Source organism: Hydra vulgaris, chromosome 13 (genome assembly GCF_038396675.1).
Source record: "Hydra vulgaris chromosome 13, alternate assembly HydraT2T_AEP".
Lineage (NCBI taxonomy): Eukaryota > Metazoa > Cnidaria > Hydrozoa > Anthoathecata > Hydridae > Hydra > Hydra vulgaris.
The window spans coordinates 23,270,001-23,285,838 of record NC_088932.1 but is presented as its reverse complement, the minus strand read 5'-3'; the positions used below and the strand labels follow the sequence as shown (position 1 = coordinate 23,285,838).

The 15,838-nt window shown below is 27.1% G+C and overlaps 1 protein-coding gene across 1 annotated transcript in view; it reads left to right on the top strand.

Moving 5' to 3' along the window:
• Positions 1-15,838, top strand: part of LOC100213036 (UBX domain-containing protein 1) — a 58,364-nt gene that overhangs the window by 16,900 nt on the left and 25,626 nt on the right. The window contains exons 6-7 of the mRNA XM_065817020.1: positions 6,207-6,272; positions 15,624-15,696. Of these exons, the coding sequence (XP_065673092.1) occupies positions 6,207-6,272; positions 15,624-15,696 (139 nt within the window). The remainder of the gene's footprint in view (positions 1-6,206; positions 6,273-15,623; positions 15,697-15,838) is intronic.

Here is a 15,838-nt window from a genome sequence, read left to right as displayed (position 1 = left end):
AGAAACTATTAAAGCTAATATTAAATTAATCGTGCTTTGAAGATAAAAACAGAAGATATCAGTTGTCCTGTGGATTTTTGATGAAAATGATGTAGTATTTTTTAACACTAATTTCTGGATTTTGAAATATATCAATTTTTGACTAAAAAGGAACAAATAGAATTTTATTTTCAACACATTCCAAATTTTATATTTATATACTAATAGAATCTCAAGAAAAACCTCATACCTTTGGGTTTGGGTTGAGGCAGTAATAAGTTATATCATTATTTTTTATTTTTGTCTTTTTTCAAAAAAATCTTTTCAAAAAAAGTAAGCAAAAATAGTCAGCTAATGTATATCTATATACAATATATTTTGTTTATATATATATATATATATTCCTATAGTTTATCATCTTAATTTTCTGTTAATGTTAAAAAATGGCTCTTAATTACTCTTTGTGTTTAAAGAATACAAAATTAAGTACAGTTTATGTCAAAACCATAAAATTTAACTGAGGAAACTAATTAAATTTTATCATTTTTTTAAAAAACTACATAAACAGATTAGTTTTTTCAACAGATTAGTTTTTTCATCAGATTAGTTTTTTCAAAAAACTACAAAAACAGATTAGCAAATTAGTAGACTAGAATGTTTTTATTTTTATTTTTTTATCTTATCGACTTACATCATTTTTTTACTGGTGACAACAGAAGTAGTAAAACAGATCATATTTTAATATCAGTTAGGTTAGGTCAGATTATCCTGAAACTGGTAACATGTAACCTAGTGCAACCTGCTTCGTGTCCTGCTGCCTTTTAAGATACGCTTTTTTTATGCCAATGCTAGGAGAAGCTAACTGACTTAAAACACCCCCTGCCTTGAGGGTTCTTGATTGAGTTAAGGCTAGTGATGGTGTCTCAATAAAAATACTCATCTTTGGCAGGCGTTAAATGGATCCAGCTACTGTCTTGCAGAAGGCAAAGACCTAAGGGGTAAATATATTCTATCTGTTGACCAGCCTTTCACCCCTTCCTTATCTATTAGGCTGGCGAAGATAAATTTATAATATATTGTTTCCAGTTTAGAATGTTGAATGCTGGATCTTCCTGACTCAATGCATGGGTTTTGCTTGTGTCTTTATTTTTATGACTAAGATTTAACTCATTATATTGTCTCCTAATGAGGGTACAGCTCTAAAACTCTGAGTTTACCGAGTACTATCGATGCTTTGAGTCAAGTTCTTTCAAGTTAAAAATGACTTAAGTACCGAAAACTATAAAACACAAAAAATCATTGTCATCAACAAATTCTCTAAACCTTATTTCACTAATATTCATGGTCTTCGAAGTAACTTTTCTTCTGTTGAGTCTTATCTCTTGCAAAGTTCACCAGACCTACTTGCTCTTTGTGAGACTCTAATTTAAGTTTGGCTGTTTCATCTTGCGATCTAAATATTGATGGTTATCTTTCTTTGATTTGTAAAGACTCCATAGTTACATACTAAGCATTTACATTGTTAAGAATTCACCTGTTTGTCTGGAAACTAGGTTTGAATCCACAGACTATTTTTTTATGTGCTTTTGTTTAGCACCACTTCACTCTATTGTTTTTTCTCTTTGTTCTACATTGCTCTCCTTTATCTCAAGACTTCACTCTTTTTGATGTTATTTCTGAACAAATTGACAAAGCCCTCTCTCTTTATCCATCAGCCAATATCGTTATTGTTAGTGACTTTAATGCTTATCACACTGAATGGCTTTGCCCACAACTAAGGCCCACAACTTTTGCCTTTTTCAATCTCTAACTGAAATAGTCAGCTTTTCAACTCGCTTTCCAAACAATCCGAATCATTTACCTTCTCTAGTCAACTTATGTTTTGTTTCTGATCCTAGTCAGTGTTCAGTTTCTCCACATTTACTCTTAGGTTTTCTGATCAGGGTTTGATCTCTCTAAAACCATTATCTCATTCTTCTTCATCATAAGAATGCTTCTATCATCATACCTCTTACAACTATCTTAAACTATTCTTAATTATCTGGGACTCTTTCTGTGATTTTCTTAGTGATGGCCCTTGGGTAGAAATCTTTAGTCTTCCTGCTGACAAATGTACTTCTTGCATAACTTCTTTGATTCAGGCTGGCAAAGAATCTTTTATTCCTTTTCGACGTACTGCTGCAATTTCCAATCGAAAACATTACTTCCATTTCTATCAACAAAACAATTCTCCAGAATACAGACATCTGTTTATTATTGCTAGAAACCATTGTAAAAAGTTTTTCTTGTTATTCTCAGGCCACGAAATCTTGTAATTTATCTCAAAAATTAGGCTCTGGTGACTTCTGGAGAATCTTTAACAGTATCTATAATAAGAGAAAATCTGTTATATTACCTCTCTTGTATGGTTTAGATTTTGTCTAGATATGGTTTAGATTTTGTCTCTTGTATGGTTTAGATTTTGTTAGATTAAAACTTCACCTAAAGACAAAGCTGAATTGTTTTCTAAGAACTTTTCATCAATATCATCTCTTAATTCTACTAGTTGCATTCTACCTGATATAGCTGTCAAACATCCATTGCTTGACATTTGTATCACTCAAGCTGTAAAGTAATTTCCTGCTTAGACTCTTCTACAGCTTGAGGTCCAGGTAACATACCCGTTATAGTCTTGCAGAAGTGTTCTCCGGAGATGTCTTCTATACTTTTAAAACAATTTAACAAGTGCTTATCAAAGTCTTGCGGCATCTAATATCCCTATTTTCTAAAATTCTGGAGAGTGATATGACTCGTTTACCTACCGTCCAATTAGTCTTCTTACTATCATAAGCAAGATTTATGAGCCTTTAAATAACAAACACTTAATCTCTCACCTTGAATCTATGAAATTTCTGATCATCAGTATGGATTTTGATCAACTCATTCTACAACTGATTTGCTAACAGTAATAAGGGAGATTTTTTTGTGCATTAGATAGATGTGGAGAGGCTAAGGCTATCACTCTTGACATTTCTAAAGTTTTTGATAAAGTTTGGCGTTTTGGTTTTCTCCATAAACTTTCTTCTTATGTTGTATCAGGTAGTATTTTTGAGTTATTGAGCTTAAGTTATATTAAATTTTTCTTACCAATCGTAGTATAAGAGTTGTCCTGGACACACTCTCCTTCATATCCTGTAACTCTCCTTCATTTCCTGCAACTCCAAAGGTTTCTCAAGGTTCTATAGTTGGCCCAATACTTTTTTAAGTTTACTCGAACAATCTCTCAGAATTTCTTATATGTAAGGTGGCATTTTTTGATGACAATACTACCATTTATTCTTGTCTTGATAAAAATCCGACACTCTCTGATTGCTTGGAGGGTGCATTTGAGATTGAAAAGGATGCCACTTCTACGACAGCATGGGGCTCTCAGTGGCTGGTGAACTTTAACTCAAATTTTTTCAGCTAATCGTTATCGCAATAATCATGATCTTCCTATATTTAGTAGGTATATATGATTTATCAGTTAAATGAGTACTCAAAAACATAGTTTTTTTTTGTACAATATGATACTTCCAGAAAAGCCTGATCATGTCAAACTTTCTAATAATCTCTAATTTAAATTAACTGTGAACTATATATAGATGTTTGTATGCATTTAGTTATTAAGTCAGAAATCTTTTTTGTCTGATAAAGAGTAGTGTGCTGGTTCCAAAAACCTGTGCTGGATTTTTCTAAAAAATGCCTGATATGCAGGAAAAACAACTATAATTTTTTATTTAAAATTTTAATTTTTTTTTCTTTTTAAGAATGTAGAAAATTCAATCGATAATTTTTATTGCAAAATGGTTAGTTGCCAAAGTCGTATTTTGTGTTAAAAGTTATTTTTATATTATTAATAATGCGTTTGAAGCAATAGATAATCTAGGAATTATAAATACTATTATTAATATTATAATTAATTTATACCAAGTTTTATTTGAAACAAATATTTGCCATATAACTAATAAAACTAGAAGTTTTTTAAGTGTTAAACTTTTGTTCCAAAAAATGCTCACATTACTATTTTAAATAAAACAAGAAAAGTTATACTAGATTATTTAAAATATATTTGTTTTCATAAAAATTAATTTATACGAACACAAATGCCACTTTAAATAACATTTTACATGATAACTTGAAATTTTGAATTCAATAAACAAAACTTTAATTAGTACAACTACAATTTCTTTTAATAGGAAAACTATATACTATTCAAATAGCATAATTTTTTTTTTTTAATAACTAAAAATTAATAAATTTCTTTCTTTTTTCAATCATTTTTTATCATTTAAAAAAAATGATTTTGAGGTTGTATTAAGGCCTGATAACAAATTTTAGATTTTAACTTAAAGTGTCTTTTCAATTCATTGGTTACATAGCAATTAAATAATCCAGTGGTCAGCGAAAAAAGCAATAATTAAATTTAAAACTAAATAAATATTAAAATGTTTTAATTAAAAAAACTATTTCATTTTACAAGTAATATTTTTTTAATAATTAAAAATCAGCCATTGCTTGATTTAACCCTTGACTCGGTTTTTTTATTTAATACAACCAATAAATGCAATTTATTTGACGTAATAAAAATTTTTTTTTGCGTTGGCTTACAATGTCAATCCAGGCCTTGTTACAAGATTTCGCTGCGTAACAAGATCGCGTAACGCATTTCTAAGTAACTCAACTCAGCAAATATATTTTGTATTGTTAGAAGTTATATTGCGTCACTTGCGTCTTTTCAAGTACAGCATTGTAATTAAAGTTATTTCATTAACGCGTTAAAAATCATACAAACAGTTTTTTTTTTTCTCATTAAAACAAAAGTTACAAATAAAATCTAAGTTCCTATTTGAAAAATCATTTTAATTATTTTTTTCAAATATGAACTAAATTTTATTTTGAAAAAAATTTTTTTTTCATATAACGTAAAATAATATTTGTTTATTTTCTTATAATTTTACAGTTGGTTTTTTATTATTTTATCAGCTGTTAATAAATTTTTTCTTATTTGTTTTGTGAACTCTTTTTCACTCTAATGTTTTTAAACAATAAAGAGTTTTTTTTTATTATTTATCAGTTACCGATAGCATATTTGTGATCATAATTTATTTTCATAAATTAAACAAACGTTATTAATATCTTATTAATAAAATATTTACATCAAAATAAATCGTGCATTTTTTAAATTATTATGACAAAAAATAATTTATATATTGAAAAGGAATTTATATATTTAATTTCTTAAGATAAAACTTGAAACACTTTATTTTCTTTAACTAATTTTTAACAACAACAAAAAAATTATTAAAGAAACTGTTTCTTTAACAAAAAATCTATTAGTTTACAATTGCGGTTAAATGCTTTTACTTACGACTTTATTTCTTGTGAATAAACGTCACGTTAACGACATCAAAAGATAATTTAAATATTCTTAAAGATAAAAGTTTTTGCGCAGCGTCAAACTGCTGAATGCGTAGGCAAATTGCCTTTTCGCAGGCAATGCGAGCTGCGTAATGCTTCTTAACAAGGCCTGTCAATCAATAATATAGTAAAATACAAGATTCCTGCATAGCCACTGGGGCCAGCATGCCCCTACTGATCAAAATGTGGTTATTCCTATTTCTGTTTTAAATTTAATCAAAGATTTCATCTTACAAGAACTATAACTAAATGTGTTGGTAGCATTGCGACTACTATTGACTACCTGAAACGGTTGCTAGCGGGAGAGGAATTTTTCTAAGTTTAAGTTGATAAAATATTTACGTTCAACCTAATCTAGGTTGAAAAATTTGAGTCAATCTTGTCAATCGAAATAAAATTGCTGAAAAAATCAACTTTCATAAAAAAAGATTTTGATAATAAAAGAATTAACCAATAAAAAGGCTAAAAAAGTAAAAATTTTTATAATTTTATTTTAATAAATGGTTTAATGAAAAAATTTTATAATTTTATTTTAATAAACTATTTTACTAATTATTTATTTCTTTTTATATATATCATTATAACCCTTGTCATTTTTTTGTATGGGTTTGGATTGAGTAAGGGGCGCCTAAAGATTCTACCCATTATCCTGATAGTGCTAAATAGGGCACTACATATACTAATTATTTAATTTAATATTGAATAATTATTATGCATAAGTCTTGGTTATTATTATGCATAGATATAAAATTGTTTTTTAATTTTTATTATTTTTATTTTTTTTATAGATAGTGGTATCTTTAAAAGTGAAATAAAGCCTGATTTGACTCTACTTTCTTACCTGGTTGAAATGGGTAATTTTATTTTTTTGTTTACTAAGTTTTCTTGTTTTCTTAAATGGTTAAGAGGTAGTCAATGTTTTTCTTTGTTTACTCTTTCTTTTTATATTCAAAAAACTTTTTCTTATATTTTGTATAATTCTTATTACTTTGTAATAAATTATATAGTAAAGTGGTATTTTAATTTTCTTATATAGGAATGCATGTGATAGTAAATATTATTGTATGTAATAACATAACTAATGATATATATACTGAAATAAAAATAGATTGGACCAAGTGTTAAACTAGAAACCTAATTAAATATATATATATATATATATATATATATATATATATATATATATATATATATATATATATATATATATATATATATATATTTATATATATATAGTTTAAAAATCATTAATGTGCAATGTGAAAAAATAGTTAGTAAAGGTAAATTTACCTTTGCTAATTGATATATAATTGTAGTAAGATAATTTTTTTTTTTTGGTGATGCTAAATTTAACTAAGAAAAACATTAGATGTATAGTTAAAGTATAACCATATAATTATCTTATTATATGAGGTAATATTCACAACTTTAAAAAGATTTTGACAATGCGCTTACAAAACATGTAAAATATATGATGCGAAAATTAATTTTAAAGCGATTATCAAGTAAATAAAATTGGCTTGCAGAAAATTGAATAAATAGATAAATTATTACATTATTATGTACTTGCTGTCCAGACCCATAAAATACGGGTCTTGAATCTATTCCACAATGACCTTTTCTACACTTTTTCCTTATTTCAATTGTTTTTAGTAAGCTATAGAAAAATAACTATATAGATATAGAAAAATTATACTTATTGTTTCTTTTTTGAAGATTTGAATAAAAATAATTTTATTACAAATAACTTTTCAAAACTTTAAACGTTTCGGTAGCCATTGCGCGAATCGCTATTTATCAACGATTTGGATATTCGTACCTATCTAAATATTATTTAGAATACCCTTTTGAAATGTGTTAATTAATTTCCATTAGTAAAAAAAGTTTTAAAAAACATGAGGAAATAGGCTTAAATACATTTATTTCACTCTGACCACTTTAATAATTTTGCTTTATTTAAATAAATTTTAAAAGAGAGCAAACTATAAAATCTTTATTTGAGTTAATGTATAATGTCCAATACTTTATAACTTCTTATTGTAATCTATAAAAAAACAAAACAAAAAACTGGACAGACATTATTTTTTTCTTTAATAAGTTTCTATTAATTTTTTTTCAGACTATCCGCAGCTCTTGCCCCATCATTTTCGAAGAAAATTAAAGTTTGCATGTAAAACCTATTTTCTATAAGAAAGAAAATTGTCTCTTTAATGTGTGTTAAACATGCAGACTTAACTAATTACTTAAGCACACTAATAACATAAGTATCTCTATGTGCAAGTATCTATGCGCAAAAAATTTTATGTTATGTATAGGCCTTTGTTTTACTTTGTATTCTAGAATGTTTGGAAAAATTAAAAAAAAATTAAGTGTATAAGCAAAAGGATTTGAACCCACTTGTAGCACTTCAACCACTTTGGCATGCTATATCATCTTTAAATAGTTTAATAACAAAAGACTTATTAAATTTTGAAAAACATGAAGCATATAAATGCTATAAATCAAATTTAAGGAGATATTGAAGCAATTAAATTTTCAATGTATCAACTGGAAATCAATTTGTTTATATGTAATAAAAAAACAAAATATATATATAACAAAATATATAAATTTACCTGTTGCTGATATTTTTTCTAAAGCATTATTAAAAATAGTCAAAATCTTATAGAGAAGACATTTATTGCAAGGATGCAAAATAACAAAATCTTAAAAGTTATCAGTGCAAACAAATTTTGTAATTTGATTTAAAAAAAAATTATTCTTACCTTGATTGCGACAAACTTATTTCTTTTTTAACTGTTAGCTAATTATCAACATAGTAAACTTTAAATAATTAAAGTTTACTAAGTTAAAAAATTTTAACAGTAGACAAAGTAAACTTATGATAGTGGTAGAGCACCAAAACAGAACTAAAGAAATAATAAAAAAAAACTAAATTTAAAAAGTTTGTAATAAAAAATATTTGCAGTTAAACATGAAAAAGAACTCTACCATCACAAGATGATATAAGGTAAAATTATAAAAACAAACAAAAATGAACAAAAGAAAGGTTGTAGTAAAATGTTTATTTTTATTAAAAATACAATCCTTATAATTAAAAACATTAATGTTTTCATGAACAAATAAGGACACATCAGTAATTTATTGTAAATACTTATTAGATACCACCTAACTAAACAATTATTAATTATGATTATTAATTGTAATTATGACAATTATTAACAGCAGTTTAACAGCAATCTCAACTGATAATAAAATGTTATTTTGACATGGAGAATCATAAGCACCGTCACAGCAGCAAATCACCAGAAAATGCAAAATATTAAAATTTTAATATATTTTTCATGTTCTGGTGACTAAGATTTAGATGGTGTTTGCATAGAAACAGGATGTATATCTTTTCAAGAAAATATTTTATAAGCATTACTTAAAAAAAAAAGAAACAAAATTATTATTTTTTTACAAATTTATTTACTTACAAACAAAATTTAACAAAAATGATCAATAAAGTTATATATATCAAACAAAAAAATGTTTAGCTACATCTTCTATTTGTAAATGTAGTTAAGTATTTTCCCCTGCCCACTTTAACACCACTCACTTCAATTTTGGTAAGGGTAATCTCTTCCTCTTTAGTGAAATTAAGGTAAAACTTCCTCTTACTATGGGCCTATACCCTGTGACCACTATAAGGGCCCTTATTAACATCTCAATAGTGTAAAATATCATTAGGAGGAATATATTTTCCCTCATTTTCCTCCTAATTTTGCTTTTAGCTGAGTTGCTTCCAAGTTTTTTTCAAAATTTACCTAATTTTATATGAGTGATGAGTAAGAAAGCTTAAAAAACAAGTATATTACAAAAATATAGATCTAAACTTGTATGTATGGAAAATGGTTTGGATATCCAGAAAAATTAAAAGTTAAAAAAAATATCCAGAATTCTGGAAATATCCGGAAAAAGATTATCCTTATTTTAAGAAGTAAATTTAAAAGATTCTTTTAACTTTATGAAATCAAACCAGAATATCACCGCCAGTCAATAAAACTGTATTAAATATTTAGATTCATATAAAAAATGATCGAGTATAACATTAAATGAACATAAAATTATTTAAAACCAATAAAAAATAAAAACAACTTGTATTTAAAATAAGGTCAACATCTATAAAATAGCTTCTATAAAATTACCATCCTGACAAGATACAATTTCAATACATCACCTATAAAACAGAACATGTTTCATTAAGTAAAACATTAAAAAATTAAACTTCAGTAACTTTAAAAAAAGATAAAAAAATTTAAAAATGCATACTATTTATAAGTAAAAGTATATATTCAATAAATACATCATTTATGATAATGATAATAGAAGATTCAAAGATGTTTCAGAAATTTCTAAAAGTGAAATAGGAAATACAAAAAACATCTAAAACACCTTGTGCATTTTCAGTTTAAAGTGTCTAAGTTGATTCTTCCAATATTATATGGAGTATAATACTGTTTTGATGGTTATCTATATTCTACCATTGTTGCGCACTTGGTTAAGAATGTTTGGCGGGGGCATGGTAAAATATCTGTAAAACTTTAAATTTCCTTATTACCTTAAAATTAGGTATTTTTAACTTTTTATTAATTTTAAAAATTATAAGGCATGCTATTGGAAAAATCTGCCCACCTTTTGCGGTGTGGTAAAGCTAGTTAGCGGTCGTTTTTTGAAATTATTTTTTTGTGTGTGGTAGTGTTTGTATAATAGAACATTTCGGCAGAAAAAAATAATTAAAAATATTTAGTTTCAAAATGTCAACCAAGCAAACTAAACAAAGATTTTTGATAGTGGACAAACACTTAAAAATCCAACTTTATCGAATAGAAAGTTGGCGAAATCATTAAAAATATCAAGAAGAACTGTAGATACTGTTCTTAAACGGTTTACAGAACAGAAAACTATTCAGAGAAAACAAGGAAGTGGTTGAAAAAAACGTTTAGCAAATCCTAGAGCTCTCGAATGGTTGGAGACTTCATTGGAAGAACATCCTGATTGGTCTGATAGATATCGAGCAAAAAAACTGAAGGTTTTCGATTTTTTTCTACACAAATGACGACAGAGACTTGGATATCAAAGTTTTAAAGTATTTAAAATGCCAAATCGAAACGATAAACAAAATTCAACCGCAAAGAGTCGAGCTCGAAAGTTGTATGACAACTTGTTAACAAAACATAATGCATGCATTTTGATGGGTGACGAAACTTATGTTAAAATGGATTTTAAACAAGTTCCTGGGCAGTGCTACTATGCTTCTAAAATAAGTGGAAATGTGAGTGATAAATACAAGTATGTAATGACTGATAAATTTTCGAAAAAATTGATGATTTGGCAGGCACTTTGCTCTTGCATCAAAAAATCGCCAATTCATGTTTAAACAAACACAATGAAATCTTCAGAATATGTGAAATGTTGTCTTTCTTGTATAAAACGACTAATTAAAGCTCATAGAAGTACTTCAGTATTGTTTTGGCCTGATTTAGCCACAATACATTACTCAAAAAATGCTCAAAAGTTTTACGATGACAATGGAGTGATGTTGGTTCCGAAAAAGATGAATCCTCTAAACTGCACCGAATTACGTCCTATTAAAAAATATTGGGCCATCATAAAAAAGAAATTGAAATTAAGTGGAAAAACAGTAAAATCAGCTACAGATTTGTAGAAAAAATGGGATTACGCTACTAAAACTTACAAAAATCACTCTGTCCAGAAACTTATGGGAGGCATCAAAAAGAAAGTCAGAATTTTCTGTAAAACTTAATTTGTTTTTTTTTTTCTCTATTAATATGTAATCTTTACAGTCTTATTTTTTCAGAAATATATTGATTTAAATACATTTAAGTTTTCTTACATCTTTTTTTGATCAAGAAAGGTGGGCAGATTTTTCAGATAGCATGCCTTAAATTTAATAAAATAGTTTTCTCCTAATGCAGAAACCACGGCTTTCTGCATTAGGAGGCTTGCATGCTATCCACTCGGCTACGCAGGCATTTTGTCACCAAAAAATTTTAAAACTGTATAACAAATAAAATACTTTATAAAATGGAAATAAGTGCTACAGATCAAATCTTAAGGAGATGTTGCCGCAATGCAATTTTCAAGTGAAAGTAAAACTATAAAACTTGATATATGTTTTAGTATGTTTTAACATTACATAATTTGAAGTTTATGTAAGTTAGATATTTGCATACACATTCCTTGACTTATAAAAAAAAGTGCTGTGACTCTTTCTCGCTATTACCTTGGTTGCAATGGCTGCCAAGAGTACCGTGTCAAACACGTTCAAATGAGCACTGCTACTAAGTTCCTTTTTATATTATATGATTAATTAATTTTACTTTTACATTTCAATATAAATTTGAAAAATATTTTTAAAAATTCTGTATTTAAAAAAGCATCAACAACAAAGGATTATTTTTGAATAAAATTGTTTGAACAAGTCACAAAACTTTGTTTTAGGAAATAATTATACGTATATTGTTAATTGATTTAATAATTTATTTTGTTAATTTTAATAGTGAGTTTGTTTAATTTGATTAAAATAAATTCATATTTAATAAATGAAGTATAAAATAAAAACCAACTTCATAAAATAATGCAGATGGTAATGTATGTGTTAGTAAATGATGTTCTTGTTTTAATAAATATTTAAATAAGATACCAAATTTCAACCATTTAAATGGTTCTTGTAGAACTTAATTTGGAAGAAAACAATTAATAATAAGAAATAAAAATAATTAAACATTATAATTGAGTGTTAATATAAATAGTAATGTTTTATATATACATATATATATATATATATATATATATATATATATATATATATATATATATATATATATATATATATATATATAAACTCAATTTTCTTTTTATGCGGGTTTTTTTTTGCGATTTTGAAATAATGTGCTGCAACAGAAAATTTTTATCATTAATTAATTTTTTTTAACTCTTAGTGCGTAATTGATAATGGGTTTAAAAACAAAGCATGCTTTGAAATTCTTTTCATATTTTGAAAACAAAACATGCTTTGAAATTCTTTTCATACTTTGCATTATGTGTAAATTGTAATGTTTTATGCGGCTATTTATTACTATTACTATTAGTAGAAATCTAAACTCTGTGAAAAAGGTTTTACTTCAACATAAGTTTTTTCGAAGGAATAGATCCAATAGATGGGCATTTAATTAAACAAAAGCTCTTCGATTTTACAAGCAGTTGAACGAATTGGAGCCATCTACAACTTCAGATGGGAATAATGCACAATTTTTGGCCAGCACAGGATGGCTTACTGGTTTTTAAGAAACATATATTTTTTATTTTCCTGAAGATAAAAGGTGAAATTGCTTCTGCCAACGATTAGGCTGCTAGAAAATATCCTGAAAAACTAGCCAAAATTATCGAAGATGGCAGATATTGTGCTGATCAAACTTTTAACGCAGACGAAACTGAATTATTTTGAAAAAAGATGCCAACCGGTACCTACATTGCAAAGTCCGAAAAAACTGCAAGTGGTTTTAAACCTGCAAAAGATCGAGTTACTATTTTGCTTTGCAGTAATGCATCTGGAGATCGAATGTTGAAACCGCTGCTTGTAAATTGATCTTTGAAACCACGCGCATTGAAAGGAAAAGATCTAAAAAACTGCCTGTACATTGGTTGGCAAACAAGAAGGCCTGGGTGACAACTGCTATTTTCACTGAATGGTTCGATAAATGCTTTGTACCAGAAGTCGAAAAATACATGAAAGAGAAGCATCTCGAGTTTAAAATCCTATTAATTCTTAATAATGCACCAGGTCATGCAAATTTAGAACATCCAAACATAGAACTAGCTTTTTTTCCTCCAAATACAACCAGCCTTATTCAACCATTAGATCAGGGAATTATTTCCACCTTTAAGAAATATTATGTAAAGTTCACTTTTCAATTCAGGTATGATAAACTTGAAAAAGAACCAACCACAGTTACTGAAGTTTGGAAAAAATTTAATATTTTGGACTGTATAAACCATTCTGCCTTAGCAATTGCTGAAATACGACAACACATAAAATGCATGTTGGAAAGCAGTTTGGTCTGAATGCGTTTCAAAAAGAAATGAGTCAAATCAAATGACAAACATATCATCAGAAATTATTTCATCGGCCAAAGAAATTGGTGGAGAAGGTTTCGATACTTTTGGTGAAAACGATGTTGAAGAATTGCTTGTGGACGAAGCCCTAAGTGATGATGACATTTTGGAAAGTATGGAATTAGTTGCTATCGAAGATTTTGAAAAAGATAATGAACCAGAATAAGAACCTGCCCCACTCACAACAAATTTAATTCAAGAAGGTCTCCAACTTTCCAGTAAATTAGAACATCATTTCCTTGTGAAATTCAGAACAATTCAGAGTGCGCCTTGAAATTTCAACGTGAGCTCAAATTTTGTATGTCTGGCTACCGAGAACTTCACAAAGAATTAGACAAATCATCAAAGGGTATGATTACCGACTATCTTGTCAAAGAAAAAAAACCAGCAGAAATTCCTCATGGTACATTAGCATGCAGATCTGATGAGGTCATTATATCTTCTAGTGATGAAAGTGATTTTGCAACTGTTCACATACATATTTGTACATTATCAGACAGCGACGAGTGATGTGATAAATATTTTACTATGTACAATTTTCTAATATGATTTCAATAATATGAAATATTAATTTTTGTTCATGTTATTTTTTTTAATAAAATATTAAAGAAAAAATTTGATGTTATACAATAATTTAAAAAATTTTCCATGAATTTTCATACTTTTTTTATGCAATTTTTGATGTGTTTCAAGTCATTATTAAGGTTTTATGTGATTTTTTGAGAGAATAGAATGTATGCACAATTTTACATATAAATGTATGTCTTTTTTTGTGCAATTTTTTTGTGCCGATTGTCCTAGAACGCATCTACCGCATAAAAAGAGAATTAAGTGTATATATGTATATATATAAATTTTTGAACAAGTGGGTTAACCATAAAATTTAAATGGAGAATAATTTATTTATTTTCTACCATTTTTAGTAATTAGAGAGTTAGAGTCATTAAATCAAGTCTACTTTTTTAATCTACTATTTTTATAGATTTACACTGTTGCACCCTTGAATAGCTTCTAAACTTTGCAGACTTTTTTTAATTTTTATAAGAGTTTTGACATTACCATTAAAAACTGTTTTGAATTGAAGTTGTATTAGCTTAATTTAATGTTTTAATATTTTAAATATATTTAAACACATAAACATATCCTCACCCAGGGCAGCAATATAAATAAGTGGTCAAAATTGTAAGATTGAGACAAATCTCGTTAGATAGTTTGCATTCACCAAACATGCTATTTGGTGCCTACTAATATCGATGCTTAGTTTTGAGACCTAATTCAATGTATTAATTTGACGTACTTTGAAGCTACTTAATTCAAAAACTCTAGATATGACATCATATGTCATATCTAGAGTACCTAATATAATTTTGAACAATACAATTTAGTTTTTAAATAACACAGTATAGTACTCAGCAAAGGTTATCCTACTCTTTCTAATAAAATCATGATCTATGAAAATGTCATTTAAAAAGTAATGTTCAATAACGTATTAAAACATATTAAAATAAGCTAACATATACATTATCTATAGAGATAAATTGCAGCGGATATGAAAAACCTTTTCTAGGATGGAGTTCATATTAGTCTGAATCATTCTCACAAGTAATACAAACAAAAAATTTTGGTAGAGTCTCCTTCAATCCCTGAGTTGGAGGAGACTCCACATGAATTGTGGTACCATTTGTGGTATTCTTGGTTTTTGATCCAGTTTCTTTCACCTTTATCTTCACAAAAACTTGCTTTTCATGACCCACAAGGAGTTCTATCGAAAATAAAAAAACTAAGAAAATTGCAAATTTAAATATGATAATAGGGAAATATAATATGATTGGATAGATTTGAGACTCTAAAAGTTTTTGATTTTCTAGAAACTGGATTGAAATAAAGTCAGAAAGGAAAGTTATTTTTTTTTAACCCTCTTTTTAATCATTTTTATTGTTTATATACTGAAAATATCTGTAAAAAACATTTTTTGATATTTCCTGTTCATTTAGTATAAAAATAATTCTATTTATTTTTTAAAGGTTATGCAAATAATGTAGCTGCACAAGGTTTAATTGCAACTAAAAACACTGGTGTTCAACCTGCAATGGACTGGTAATCAGGTCTTTTTTTTTTTATACATTTTGTAGAGTAAAACCAGGTCACCATATCATTCCACACACCGATCGAAATTATCAAATAAAAACTAAACAGATTTGGCTATGAAAAAAATAAAAATAGATTCAAATACAAAACT